A 16261-nucleotide genomic window follows, 5' to 3' on the forward strand; every position below is an offset into this window, starting at 1 on the left:
AGTGAAGGGCGTAAATGGGGAGGTGATAACAAGTAGTGGTGATGTGAGAAGGAGATGGAATGAGTATTTTGAAGGTTTGTTGAATGTGTCTGATGACAGAGTGGCAGATATAGGGTGTTTTGGTCGAGGTGGTGTGCAAAGTGAGAGGGTTAGGGAAAATGATTTGGTAAACAGAGAAGAGGTAGTAAAAGCTTTGCGGAAGATGAAAGCCGGCAAGGCAGCAGGTTTGGATGGTATTGCAGTGGAATTTATTAAAAAAGGGGGTGACTGTATTGTTGACTGGTTGGTAAGGTTATTTAATGTATGTATGACTCATGGTGAGGTGCCTGAGGATTGGCGGAATGCGTGCATAGTGCCATTGTACAAAGGCAAAGGGGATAAGAGTGAGTGCTCAAATTACAGAGGTATAAGTTTGTTGTGTATTCCTGGTAAATTATATGGGAGGGTATTGATTGAGAGGGTGAAGGCATGTACAGAGCATCAGATTGGGGAAGAGCAGTGTGGTTTCAGAAGTGGTAGAGGATGTGTGGATCAGGTGTTTGCTTTGAAGAATGTATGTGAGAAATACTTAGAAAAGCAAATGGATTTGTATGTAGCATTTATGGATCTGGAGAAGGCATATGATAGAGTTGATAGAGATGCTCTGTGGAAGGTATTAAGAATATATGGTGTGGGAGGCAAGTTGTTAGAAGCAGTGAAAAGTTTTTATCGAGGATGTAAGGCATGTGTACGTGTAGGAAGAGAGGAAAGTGATTGGTTCTCAGTGAATGTAGGTTTGCGGCAGGGGTGTGTGATGTCTCCATGGTTGTTTAATTTGTTTATGGATGGGGTTGTTAGGGAGGTAAATGCAAGAGTCCTGGAAAGAGGGGCAAGTATGAAGTCTGTTGGGGATGAGAGAGCTTGGGAAGTGAGTCAGTTGTTGTTCGCTGATGATACAGCGCTGGTGGCTGATTCATGTGAGAAACTGCAGAAGCTGGTGACTGAGTTTGGTAAAGTGTGTGGAAGAAGAAAGTTAAGAGTAAATATGAATAAGAGCAAGGTTATTAGGTACAGTAGGGTTGAGGGTCAAGTCAATTGGGAGGTGAGTTTGAATGGAGAAAAACTGGAGGAAGTGAAGTGTTTTAGATATCTGGGAGTGGATCTGTCAGCGGATGGAACCATGGAAGCAGAAGTGGATCATAGGGTGGGGGAGGGGGCGAAAATTTTGGGAGCCTTGAAAAATGTGTGGAAGTCGAGAACATTATCTCGGAAAGCAAAAATGGGTATGTTTGAAGGAATAGTGGTTCCAACAATGTTGTATGGTTGCGAGGCGTGGGCTATGGATAGAGTTGTGCGCAGGAGGATGGACGTGCTGGAAATGAGATGTTTGAGGAAAATGTGTGGTGTGAGGTGGTTTGATCGAGTAAGTAACGTAAGGGTAAGAGAGATGTGTGGAAATAAAAAGAGCGTGGTTGAGAGAGCAGAAGAGGGTGTTTTGAAATGGTTTGGGCACATGGAGAGAGTGAGTGAGGAAAGATTGACCAAGAGGATATATGTGTCGGAGGTGGAGGGAACGATGTGGTATACAGGGGTTGACGTGCTGTCAGTGGATTGAATCAAGGCATGTGAAGCGTCTGGGGTAAACCATGGAAAGCTGTGTAGGTATGTATATTTGCGTGTGTGGACGTGTGTATGTACATGTGTATGGGGGGGGGGCCATTTCTTTCGTCTGTTTCCTTGCGCTACCTCGCAAACGCGGGAGACAGCGAAAAAAAAAAAAAAAAAAAAAAAAAAAAAAGTTTGTTGAGCATTCCTGGGAAATTATATGGGAGCATATTCAATGAGAGGGTGAAGGCCTATACAGAGCATCAGATTGGGGAAGAGCAGTGTGGTTTCAGTAGTGGTACAGGATGTGTGGATCAGGTATTTGCTTAGAATAATGTATGTTAGAAATATTTAGAAAAACAAATGGATTTGTATGTAGCATTTATGGATCTGGAGAAAACATATGATAGAGTTGATAGAGATGCTTTGTGGAAAGTATTAAGAATATATGGTGTAGGAGGCAAATTGCCAGAATCAGTGAAAACTTTTTATCGAGGGTGTAAGGCATGTGTACGAGTAGGAAGAGATGAAATTGATTGGTTCCCAGTGAATTTCGGTTTATGGCAGGGGTGCGCGATGTCTCCATGGTTGTTTAATTTGATTATGGATGGGGTTATTAGGGAGGTGAATAAAAGAGTTTTGGAGAGAGGGGCAAGTATGCAGTCTGTTGTGCATGAGAAAGCAGGGAAGGGTGTCAGTTGTTGTTCGCTGATGATAGAGCGTTGGTGGCTGTTTCGGATGAGAAACTGGAGAAGCTGGTGACTGAGATTGGTAAAGTGTGTGAAAGAAGAAAGCTGAGAATAAATGTGATTAAGATGAAAGTTATTAGGTATCGTAGGGTTGAGGGACAAGTCAATTGGGTCGTAAATTTGAATGGAGAAAAACTGAAGGAAGTGAAATGTTTTAGATATCTCGGAGTGGATTTGGCAGCGGAGGGAACCATGGAAGCGGAGGTGAGTCATAGGGTGGGGGAGTGGGCGAACGATCTGGGAGCGTTGAAAAATGTGTGGAAGGCGAGAACGTTATCTCGGAAAGCATAAATGGGTATGTTTGAAGGAATAGTCGTTCCGTCAATGTTATATCGTTGCGAGGAGTGGGCTATAGATAGAAATGTGCGGAAGAGGATGGATGTCTTGGAAATGAGATGTGAGAGGACAATATGGGGTGTGAGGTGGTTTGATCGAGTAAGTAATGAAACGGTAAGAGAGACGTGTGGTAATAAAATGAGTGTGGTTGAGAGAGAGGAAGAACGTGTTTTCAAATGGTTTGGTCACATGGAAAGAGTGAGTGAGGAAAGATTGACAAACAGGAAATATGTGTCAGAGGTGGATGGGACGAGAAGTGGGAGACCAAATTGGAGGTGGAAAGGTGGAGTGAAAAAGATTTTGAGCGATCGGCGCCTGAACATACAGGAGGGTGAAAGGCATGCAAGGAATAGAGTGAATTGGAACGATGTGGTATACTGGGATTGACGTGCTGTCAGTGGTATGAGCCAGGGCATGTGATGCGTCTGCGATATGCGATGGAAAGTTTTGTGGGGCCAGGATGTGGAAAGGGAGCTTTGGTTTCTGTGCATTATACATGACAGCTAGAGACTGAGTTTGAACGAATGTGACCTTTTGTTGTCTTTTCCTAGCGCTATCTCGCACGCATGCGGGGGGAGGGGGTTCTGGCAGGGTGGCGACGGAAATGAATACAGGCAACAAGTATGAATTATGTGAATGTGTGTATATGTATAGGTCTCTATATGTATACGTTGAAATGTATACGTATTTACATGTGCGTGTGTGGACGTGTATGTATATACAGGTGTATGTGGGTGGGTTGGGCTATTTTTTCGTTATACCTATACATCTTAACGTATACATATATATACACACCCATCGCCACCCCGTCGCACATCAAATAACAACCCCCTCCCCCCTTATGTACGCGAGGTATCGCTAAGAAAAGACAACAAAAGCCACAATCGTTCACACTCAGTCTCTAGCTGTCATGTAATAATGCACCGAAACCACACCTCACTTTTAACATCCAGGCCCCAGAGAATTTTCCATGGTTTATCCCAAACGCTTCACATGCCCTGGTTCAATCCATTGACAGCACTTCGATCCCAGTATACAATATCATTCCAATTCGCCCTATTCCTTGCACGCCTTTCACCCTCCTGCATGTTCAGGCCCCGATCACTCAAAATCTTTTTCATTTCATCTTTCCACCTCCAATTTGGTCTCCCACTTCTCGTTCCGTCGACCTCTGACACATATATCCTCTTGGTCAATCTTTCCTCACTCATTCTCTCAATGTGACCAAACAATTTCAAAACACCCATTTCTGCTCTCCTAACCACAATCTTTTTATTACCACACATCTCTCTTACCCTATTATTACTTACTCGATCAAACCACCTCACACCACATATTGTCCTCAAATATCTCATTTCCAGCACATCCACCCTCCTCCGCACAACTCTATCCATAGCCCACGCCTCGCAACCATATAACATTGTTGGAACCACTATTCCTTCAAACATAACCATTTATGCTTTCCGAGATAATGTTCTCGACTCCCACACATTCTTCAACGCTCCTAGAACTTTCGCCCCCTCCTCCACCCTATGATTCACTTCTGCTTCCTATCCGCTGCCAAATCCACTCCCAGACATCTAAAACACTTCACTTCCTCCAGTTTTTCTCCATTGAAACTTGCCTTCCAGTTGACTTGTCCCTCAACCCTACTCTACCTAATAACCTTGTTCTTATTCACATTTACTCTCAGCGTTCTTCTTTCACACACTTTACCAAACTCAGTCACCAGCTTCTGCAGTTTCTCACATGAATCAACCACCATTGCTGTATCATCAGCGTGCAACAACAGACTGCATACTTGCCCCTCTTTCCAAAACTCGCATTCACCTCCCTAACAACCCCATCGATAAAGAAATTAAACAACCATAGAGACATCACACACCCCCGCCGCAAACCTATATTCACTGAGAACCAATCACTTTCCTCTCTCCCTACACGTACACATAACTTACATCCTCGATAAAAACTTTTCACTGCTTCTAACAACTTGCTTCCCACACCATATATTCTTAATACCTTCTACAGAGCATCTCTATCAACTCTATCATATGCTTTCTCCAGATCCATAAATGCTACATACAAATCCATTTCCTTTTCTAAGTATTTCTCACATACACTCTTCAAAGTAAACACCTGAAACACATATCGTCTACCACTTCTGAAACCACAGTTCTCTTCCCCAATCTGATGCTCTGTACATGCTTTCACCCTCTCAATCAATATCCTCCCATATAATACAATAGGAATACTCACCAAACTTATTTCTCTGTAATTTGAGCATTTATTTTTATCCCCTTAGCCTTTGTACAATGGCACTATACAAGCATTTCGCCAATGCTAAGCCACCTCACCCTGAGTCATACATACATTAGATAACCTTACCAACCAGTCAGCAATACAGTCACCCCCCTTTTTTAAATTAATTCCACTGCAATACCATACGAACCCGCTGCCTTGCCGGCTTTCATCTTCCGCAGAGCTTCTACTACCTCTTCTCTGTTTACCAAATCATCTTTCCTAACCCTCTCACTTTGCACACCACCTCGACCAGAACACCCTATATCTGCCACTCTATCATCAAACACATTCAACAAACCTTCAAAATACTCACACCATCTCCTCACATCACCACTACTTGTTATCACCTCCCCATTATTTCCCTTCACTGAAGCTCCCATTTGTTCCCTTGTCTTACGCATTTTATTTACATCCTTCCAAAACGGTGCATGTCGAGGGCGACTATCCCAACTTACAGCACATGCTAAAAGTGAATATCCTAATTTATAATACATGCCGAAGTTCAATATCCTTACTTACAATGCATGTCGAGGGTGACGGTAGCAAGAAGAGGGGCTGTGAGGTTGGAGTTGGCCGCCTGGCAAGTGAAGGCACGGTGGAGGTCGTTTCGTGTTAATGCTGGCACCACCAGCAGGTTGCTGATCTCATCTACTTCTTGCACTTCTGAGGTCAGGTCAAGAAGCGATGCCCCTTCCCACCACGTTACGGTTGGTGTCGGCGATCCCCCTGTGGCGCGGCAGGTGAGACGGAGGACGCTTCCTTCTGTAAATGGACCCACCACACTGCGAGCCATCACCCCCACGTCAGTGTAGATGGCCAGGCGTTTGGGCGGCACTGTGGGAGTAGATAAAACCAATATGTTAACATGCAAAATCCTGTTCAAACATTAGTTTGGTTATAGCTGTACATGGGAGTGGTTATAAATAATGTGTCCATAATTGTGTACCGGTGTAGTTTACGTAATTAAGTGTAGCTGTTCATGGATGCAAGTAAACACGGAAGTTAATATACAAAGGTGTAGTTATACCAATATGGTTGAAGCTATACATGTTACACATGTTACATAGTTACACATACCGGTAATTTATACAAGCAAAGTAAAGAAAGGATGCAAAGAATATATACTGAAGTGTTTTAGATATCTGGGAGTGGATCTGGCAGCGGATGGAACCATGGAAGCGGAAGTGGATCACAGGGTGGGGGAGGGAGCGAAAATTCTGGGAGCCTTGAAGAATGTGTGGAAGTCGAGAACATTATCTCGGAAAGCAAAAATGGGTATGTTTGAAGGAATAGTGCTTCCAACAATGTTGTATGGTTGCGAGACGTGGGCTATGGATAGAGTTGTGCGCAGGAGGATGGATGTGCTGGAAATGAGATGTTTGAAAGACAATATGTGGTGTGAGGTGGTTTGATCGAGTAAGTAACGTAAGGGTAAGAGAGATGTGTGGAAATAAAAAGAGCGTGGTTGAGAGAGCAGAAGAGGGTGTTTTGAAATGGTTCGGGCACATGGAGAGAATGAGTGAGGAAAGATTGACCAAGAGAATATATGTGTCGGAGGTGGAGGGAACGAGGTGAAGAGGGAGACCAAATTGGAGGTGGAAAGATGGAGTGAAAAAGATTTTGTGTGATCGGGGCCTGAACATGCAGGAGGGTGAAATGAGGGCAAGGAATAGAGTGAATTGGAGCGATGTGGTATACCGGGGTTGACATGCTGTCAGTGGATTGAATCAAGGCATGTGAAGCGTCTGGGGTAAACCATGGAAAGCTGTGTAGGTATGTATATTTGCGTGTGTGGACGTATGTATATACATGTGTATGGGGGGGGTTGGGCCATTTCTTTCGTCTGTTTCCTTGCGCTACCTCGCAAACGCGGGAGACAGCGACAAAGTATTCCCTGCGTGTCGTAGGAGGGAGCGGGGGGCTGGAAATCCTCCCCGTTTGTTTTTTTTTAATTTTCCAAAAGAAGGAACAGAGGGGGCCAGGTGAGGATATTCCAAAAAAGGCCCAGTCCTCTGTTCTTAACGCTACCTCGCTAACGCGGGAAATGTCGAATAGTTTAAAAAAAAGAAAAAGAAGATATATATATATATATATATATATATATATATATATATATATATATATATATATATATATATATATATATATATATATATATATATATATATATATATGTTTCCTTGCGCTACCTCGCAAACGCGGGAGACAGCGACGAGGTAAAAAAAAAAAAAAAAATATATATATATATATATATATATATATATATATATATATATATATATATATATATATACATATATATATATATATATATATATATATATATATATATTTCAAGCATACCTATTTTTTCTTTCCGAAATAATGTTCTCGACTTCAACACATTCTTCAAGGCTCCCAGAATTTTCGCCCCCTCCCCCACCCTATGATTCACTTCCGCTTCCATGGTTCCATCCGCTGCCAAATCAACTAACAGATATCTAAAAAACACTTCACTCCCTCCAGTTTTTCACCATTCAAACCTACCTCCCAAATGACTTGACCCTCAACCCTGCAGTACCTAATAACCTTGCTCTTATTCACATTTACTCTTAACTTTCTTCTTTCACACACTTTACCAAACGCAGTCACCAGCTTCTGCAGTTTCTCACATGAATCAGAAACCAGCGCTGTATCATCAGCGAAACCAAACTGACTCACTTCCCAAGCTCTCTCATCCACAACAGACTGCATACTTGCACCTCTTTCCAAAACTCTTGCATTTACCTCCCTAACAACCCCATTCATAAACAAATTGAACACCCATGGAAATATCAACACCCCTGCCCGTAAACCTACATTCACTGAGAACCAATCACTTTCCACTCTTCCTACACATAAACATGCCTTACATCCTCGATAAAAACTTTTCACTGCTTCTAACAACTTGCCTCCCACACCATATATTCTTAATACCTTCCAGAGAACATCTCTATCAACTCTATCATATACCTTCTCCAGATTCATAAATGCTGCATGTAAATCCATTTGCTTTTCTAAGTATTTCTCGCATACATTCCTCCAAGCAAACACCTGATCCACACATTCTCTACCGCTTCTGAAACCACACTGATCTTCCCCAATCTGATGCTCTGTCCATGCCTTCACCCTCTCAACTAATACCCTCCCATATAATTTCCCAGGAATACTCAACAAACTTATACCTCTGTGATTTGAGCACTCACCTTTGTCCCCTTTGACTTTCTACAATGGCGATATGCAAGCATTCCGCCAATCCTCAGGCACCTCATCATGAGTCATACATACATTAAATAACCTTACCAACCAGTCAACAATAGAGTCACCCCTTTTTTTTATAAGTTCCGCTGATATACCATCCAAACCCACTGCCTTGCCGGCTTTCATCCTCTGCAAAGCTTTTACTACCTCTCTCTATTTACCAAATCATTTTCCCTAACCTAACCCTCTCACTTTGCACACCACCTCAACCAAAACACCCTATATCTGCTTCTCTATCATCAAACACATTCAACAAACATTCAAAATACTCGCTCCACCTCCTTCTGACATCACCACTACTTGTTATCACCTCCCCATTAGCCCCCTTTACTGAAGTTCCAATTTGTTCCCTTGTCTTACGCACTTTTATTACCTCCTTCCAAAACATGTTTTTATTCTTCCTAAAATATAATGATACTCTCACCCAAACCCTCATTTGCCCTCTTTTTCACCAGTTGCACCTTTCTCTTGACCTCCTGCCTCTTTGTTTTATACATGTCTCACTCATCTGCATTATTTCCCTGCAAAAGTCGTCCAAGTGCCTCCCTCTTCTCTTTCACTAATAACCTTAATTCTTCATCCCACCACTCACTACCCTTTCAAATCTGCCAACCTTCCACGCTTCTCATGCCACAAGCATCTTTTGCGCAAGCCATCACTGCTTCCCTAAATGAATCCCATTCTTCCCACACTCCCCGTACCTCCTTTCTTCTCACCTTTTTCCATTGTGTACTCAGTCTCTGCTGGAACTTCTTATACAAGTCTCCTTCCAAAGCTCACTTACTCTCACCACTCTCTTCAAACCAACATTCTCTCTTCTCTCATGAAAACCTCTACAAATCTTCACCTTCGCCTCCACAAGATAATGATCAGACATCCTTCCAGTTGCACCTCTCAGCACATTAACAATTAAAAGTCTCCCTGGCCATCTCTCCTATTTACATGCGTATACTTATGTATATCTCTCTCTTTGAACCAGGTAATCCCAATCACCAGTCCTTTTTCAGCACATAAATCTACAAGCTCTTCAACATTTCCATTTATAACACTGAACACACCATGTATAGCAATTATTGCCTGAACTGCCATATTACTCACCTTTGCATTCAAATCACCCATCACTATAACCCAGGTCTCGTGCATTAAAACCGGTAACACACTTATTCTGTTGCTCCCAAAAAACTTGCCTCTCATGATCTTTCCTCTCATGCCCAGGTGCATATGCACCAATAATCACCTCTCTCTCTCCATCAACTTTCGGTTTTAACTATATCAATCTAGAGTTTACTTTCTTACACGCTGTCACACACTCCCACCACTCCTGTTTCAGGAGTATTGCTACTCCTTCCCTTCCTCAGGCCTCTCACTAACCCCTGACTTTACTCCCAAGACATTCCAAAAACACTCTTCCCCTTTACCCTTGAGCTTCGTTTCACTCAGAGCCAAAGCATCCAAGCTCCTTTCCTCAAACATACCACCTATCTCTCCTTTTTTCTCATATTGGTTACATCCACACACATTTAGACACACTAATCTGAGCCTTCGAGGAGGATGAGCACTCCCTGCGTGACCCCTTCTACTGTTTCCCCTTTTAGAAAGTATGTTTGAAGGAACAGTGGTTGCAACAATGTTGTATGGTTGCGAGGCGTACGCTATGGATAGAGTTGTGCGCAAGAGGGTAGATGTGCTGGTGTGAGGTGGTTTGGTCGAGTAAGTAATAATAGGGTAAGAAAGATATGTGGTACTAAAAAGAGTGTGGTTGAGAGAGCAGAAGAGGGTGTTTTAAAATGGTCTGGTCAAATGGAGAGAATGAGTGAGGAAAGATTGACCAAGAGGATATATGTGTCAGAGGTAGAGGGAACGAGGAGAAGTGGGAGACCAAATTGGAGGTGGAAAGATGGATTGAAAAAGATTTGCGGCATTATATATATATATATCAGTAAATTTTAGGGAGAATAAAAAGATGTTCTGGAAGGAGGTAAATAGGGTGCGTAAGACAAGGGAGCAAATGGGAACTTCAGTGAAGGGCGTAAATGGGGAGGTGATAACAAGTAGTGGTGATGTGAGAAGGAGATGGAATGAGTATTTTGAAGGTTTGTTGAATGTGTCTGATGACAGAGTGGCAGATATAGGGTGTTTTGGTCGAGGTGGTGTGCAAAGTGAGAGGGTTGGGGAAAATGATTTGGTAAACAGAGAAGAGGTAGTAAAAGCTTTGCGGAAGATGAAAGCCGGCAAGGCAGCAGGTTTGGATGGTATTGCAGTGGAATTTATTAAAAAAGGGGGTGACTGTATTGTTGACTGGTTGGTAAGGTTATTTAATGTATGTATGACTCATGGTGAGGTGCCTGAGGATTGGCGGAATGCGTGCATAGTGCCATTGTACAAAGGCAAAGGGGATAAGAGTGAGTGCTCAAATTACAGAGGTATAAGTTTGTTGAGTATTCCTGGTAAATTATATGGGAGGGTATTGATTGAGAGGGTGAAGGCATGTACAGAGCATCAGATTGGGGAAGAGCAGTGTGGTTTCAGAAGTGGTAGAGGATGTGTGGATCAGGTGTTTGCTTTGAAGAATGTATGTGAGAAATACTTAGAAAAGCAAATGGATTTGTATGTAGCATTTATGGATCTGGAGAAGGCATATGATAGAGTTGATAGAGATGCTCTGTGGAAGGTATTAAGAATATACGGTGTGGGAGGCAAGTTGTTAGAAGCAGTGAAAAGTTTTTATCGAGGATGTAAGGCATGTGTCCGTGTAGGAAGAGAGGAAAGTGATTGGTTCTCAGTGAATGTAGGTTTGCGGCAGGGGTGTGTGATGTCTCCATGGTTGTTTAATTTGTTTATGGATGGGGTTGTTAGGGAGGTAAATGCAAGAGTACTGGAAAGAGGGGCAAGTATGAAGTCTGTTGGGGATGAGAGAGCTTGGGAAGTGAGTCAGTTGTTGTTCGCTGATGATACAGCGCTGGTGGCTGATTCATGTGAGAAACTGTAGAAGCTGGTGACTGAGTTTGGTAAAGTGTGTGGAAGAAGAAAGTTAAGAGTAAATGTGAATAAGAGCAAGGTTATTAGGTACAGTAGGGTTGAGGGTCAAGTCAATTGGGAGGTGAGTTTGAATGGAGAAAAACTGGAGGAAGTGAAGTGTTTTAGATATCTGGGAGTGGATCTGTCAGCGGATGGAACCATGGAAGCGGAAGTGGATCATAGGGTGGGGGAGGGGGCGAAAATTTTGGGAGCCTTGAAAAATGTGTGGAAGTCGAGAACATTATCTCGGAAAGCAAAAATGGGTATGTTTGAAGGAATAGTGGTTCCAACAATGTTGTATGGTTGCGAGGCGTGGGCTATGGATAGAGTTGTGCGCAGGAGGATGGATGTGCTGGAAATGAGATGTTTGAGGACAATGTGTGGTGTGAGGTGGTTTGATCGAGTAAGTAACGTAAGGGTAAGAGAGATGTGTGGAAATAAAAAGAGCGTGGTTGAGAGAGCAGAAGAGGGTGTTTTGAAATGGTTTGGGCACATGGAGAGAATGAGTGAGGAAAGATTGACCAAGAGGATATATGTGTCGGAGGTGGAGGGAACGAGGAGAAGAGGGAGACCAAATTGGAGGTGGAAAGATGGAGTGAAAAAGATTTTGTGTGATCGGGGCCTGAACATGCAGGAGGGTGAAAGGAGGGCAAGGAATAGAGTGAATTGGAGCGATGTGGTATACAGGGGTTGACGTGCTGTCAGTGGATTGAATCAAGGCATGTGAAGCGTCTGGGGTAAACCATGGAAAGCTGTGTAGGTATGTATATTTGCGTGTGTGGACGTGTGTATGTACGTGTGTATGGGGGTTGGGCCATTTCTTTCGTCTGTTTCCTTGCGCTGCCTCGCAAACGCGGGAGACAGCGACAAAGTATAAAAAAAAAAAAAAAATATATATATATATATATATATATATATATATATATATATATATATATATATTTTTTTTTTTTTTTCTTGCTTTGTCGCTGTCTCCCGCGTTTGCGAGGTAGCGCAATGAAACAGACGAAAGAAATGGCCCAACCCACCCCCATACACATGTATATACATACGTCCACACACGCAAATATACATACCTACACAGCTTTCCATGGTTTACCCCATACGCTTCACATGCCTTGATTCAATCCACTGACAGCACGTCAACCCCGGTATACCACATCGCTCCAATTCACTCTATTCCTTGCCCTCCTTTCACCCTCCTGCATGTTCAGGCCCCGATCACACAAAATATTTTTCACTCCATCTTTCCACCTCAAATTTGGTATCCCTCTTCTCCTCGTTCCCTCCACCTCCGACACATATATCCTCTTGGTCAATCTTTCCTCACTCATTCTCTCCATATGCCCAAACCATTTCAAAACACCCTCTTCTGCTCTCTCAACCACACTCTTTTTATTTCCACCTCTCTCTTACCCTTACGTTACTTACTCGATCAAACCACCTCACACCACACATTGTCCTCAAACATCTCATTTCCAGCACATCCATCCTCCTGCGCACAACTCTATCCATAGCCCACGCCTCGCAACCATACAACATTGTTGGAACCACTATTCCTTCAAACATACCCATTTTTGCTTTCCGAGATAATGTTCTCGACTTCCACACATTCTTCAAGGCTCCCAGAATTTTCGCCCCCTCCCCCACCCTATGAACCACTTCCGCTTCCATGGTTCCATCCGCTGCCAGATCCACTCCCAGATATCTAAAACACTTCACTTCCTCCAGTTTTTCTCCATTCAAACTCACCTCCCAATTGACTTGACCCTCAACCCTACTGTACCTAATAACCTTGCTCTTATTCACATTTACTCTTAACTTTCTTCTTTCACACACTTTACCAAACTCAGTCACCAGGTTCTGCAGTTTCTCACATGAATCAGCCACCAGCGCTGTATCATCAGCGAACAGCAACTGACTCACTTCCCAAGCTCTCTCATCCCCAACAGACTTCATACTTGCCCCTCTTTCCAAAACTCTTGCATTCACCTCCCTAACAACCCCATCCATAAACAAATTAAACAACCATGGAGACATCACACACCCCTGCCGCAAACCTACATTCACTGAGAACCAATCACTTTCCTCTCTTCCTACACGTACACATGCCTTATATCCTTGATAAAAACTTTTCACTGCTTCTAGCAACTTGCCTCCCACACCATATATTCTTAATACCTTCCACAGAGCATCTCTATCAACTCTATCATATGCCTTCTTCAGATCCATAAATGCTACGTACAAATCCATTTGCTTTTCTAAGTATTTCTCACATACATTCTTCAAAGCAAACACCTGATCCACACATCCTCTACCACTTCTGAAACCACACTGCTCTTCCCCAATCTGATGCTCTGTACATGCTTATACCTCTGTATAAGCATGTACAGTATTAACCTCTGTAATTTGAGCACTCACTCTTATCCCCTTTGCCTTTGTACAATGGCACTATGCACGCATTCCGCCAATCCTCAGGCACCTCACCATGAGTCATACATACATTAAATAACCTTACCAACCAGTCAACAATACAGTCACCCCCTTTTTTAATAAATTCCACTGCAATACCATCCAGACCTGCTGCCTTGCCGGCTTTCATCTTCCGCAAAGCTTTTACTACCTCTTCTCTGTTTACCAAATCATTTTCCCTAACCCTCTCACTTTGCACACCACCTCGACCAAAACACCCTATATCTTCCACTCTATCATCAAACACATTCAACAAACCTTCAAAATACTCACTCCATCTCCTTCTCACATCACCACTACTTGTTATCACCTCCCCATTTGCGCCCTTCACTGAAGTTCCCATTTGCTACCTTGTCTTACGCACTTTATTTACCTCCTTCCAGAACATCTTTTTATTCTCCCTAAAATTTAATGATACTCTCTCACCCCAACTCTCATTTGCCCTTTTTTTCACCTCTTGCACCTTTCTCTTGACCTCCTGTCTCTTTCTTTTATACATCTCCCACTCAATTGCATTTTTCCCTGCAACAATCGTCCAAATGTCTCTCTCTTCTCTTTCACTAATACTCTTACTTCTTCATCCCACCACTCACTACCCTTTCTAATCAACCCACCTCCCACTCTTCTCATGCCACAAGCATCTTTTGCGCAATCCATCACTGATTCCTTAAATACATCCCATTCCTCCCCCACTCCCCTTACTTCCATTGTTCTCACCTAAAATGGGAAACAGAAGAAGGAGTCTCGCGGGGAGTGCTCATCCTCCTCGAAGGCTCAGATTGGGGTGCCTAAATGTGTGTGGATGTAACCAAGATGTGAAAAAAGTAGAGATAGGTATAATGTTTGAGGAAAGGAACCTGGATGTTTTGGCTCTGAGTGAAACGAAGCTCAAGGGTAAAGGGGAAGAGTGGTTTGGGAATATCTTGGGAGTAAAGTCAGGGGTTAGTCAGAGGACAAGAGGAAGGGAAGGAGTAGCAGTACTCCTGAAACTGGAGTTGTGGGAGTATGTGATAGAATGTAAGAAAGTAAATTCTCGAATAATATGGGTAAAACTGAAAGTTGATGGAGAGAGATGGGTGATTATTGGTGCATATGCACCTGAGCAGGAGAAGAAAGATCATGAGAGGCAAGTGTTTTGGGAGCAGCTGAATGAGTGTGTTAGTGGTTTTGATGCACGAGACCGGATTATAGAGATGGGTGATTTGAATGCAAAGGTGAGTAATGTGGTAGTTGAGGGAATAATTGGTATACATGGGGTATTCAGTGTTGTAAATCGAAATGGTGAAGAACTTGTAGATTTATGTGCTGAAAAAGGACTGATGATTGGGAATACCTGATTCAAAAAGCGAGATATACATCAGTATACTTATGTAAGTAGGAGAGATGGCCAGAGAGCGTTATTGGATTACGTGTTAATTGACAGGCGCGCGAAAGTGAGACTTTTAGATGTTAATGTGGTGAGAGGTGCAACTGGAGGGATGTCTGATCATTATCTTGTGGAGGCTAAGGTGAAGATTTGTATGGGTTTTCAGAAAAGAAGAGTGAATGTTGTGGTGAAGAGGGTGGTGAGAGTAAGTGAGCTTGGGAAGGAGACTTGTGTGAGGAAGTACCAGGAGAGACTGAGTACAGAATATATATATATATATATATATATATATATATATATATATATATATATATATATATATATATATATATATATATATATATATATATATATATATATATATATATATATATATATATATATATATATATATATATATATATATATATATATATATATATATATATATATATATATATATATATATATATACATATAACTGACTACCCTAGGACCAATATCCAAGGATTCTTTTTTTCTTCTCCTGCATCCCACAAGGCTGTGCTACTTCCAGTTGCAGGGAAATGATATACTCGTTTGTAGTGATAAGTTCTTTAACAAAACTGTACTCTTAATGGTACAACTTTGTCAAAGGTGACCTTCCACTTGTTGAGTAACTTTAATTACATAGTCTGTTAGCACCAATATATATATGTAGGGATTCGGGAGAAAGAATACTTCCCATGTATTCCCTGCGTATCGTAAATGGCGACCAAAAGGGGAGGGAGCGGGGGCTGGAAATTCTACCCTCTCAATTTTTTTTTCTTAATTTTCCGAAAGAAGGAACAGATATTCCCTCAGAGGCCCAGTCCTCTGTTCTTAACGCTACCTTGCTAATGCGGAAAATGGCGAATAGTTTGAAAGAAAGAAGGAAAAGAATATATATATATATATATATATATATATATAAATATATATATATATATATATATATATATATATATATATATATATATATATATATATATATATATATATATCCCATATATATATATTTCTCCCTTATCCCTGGGGATAGGGGAGAAGGTATACTTTCCACGCATTCCTCACGTGTCGTAGAAGGCGACTAGAGGGGACGGGAGCGGGGGGCCAAAAATCCTCCCCTCCCTGTATTATAACTTTCTAAAATGGGAAA

The 16261-nt window shown here is 42.2% G+C and overlaps 1 protein-coding gene across 1 annotated transcript in view; it reads right to left on the minus strand.

Moving 5' to 3' along the window:
• LOC139753639 (kin of IRRE-like protein 2) overlaps positions 1-16261 on the minus strand; it is a gene marked incomplete at its 5' end in the record, with an annotated part of 622394 nt that overhangs the window by 449963 nt on the left and 156170 nt on the right. Inside the window, one exon of the mRNA XM_071670248.1 lies at positions 5490-5804. Within this exon, the coding sequence (XP_071526349.1) occupies positions 5490-5804 (315 nt within the window). The remainder of the gene's footprint in view (positions 1-5489; positions 5805-16261) is intronic.

The sequence above is a fragment of the Panulirus ornatus genome, chromosome 15, assembly GCF_036320965.1.
Source record: "Panulirus ornatus isolate Po-2019 chromosome 15, ASM3632096v1, whole genome shotgun sequence".
In the NCBI taxonomy this organism is placed as follows: Eukaryota; Metazoa; Arthropoda; class Malacostraca; order Decapoda; family Palinuridae; genus Panulirus; species Panulirus ornatus.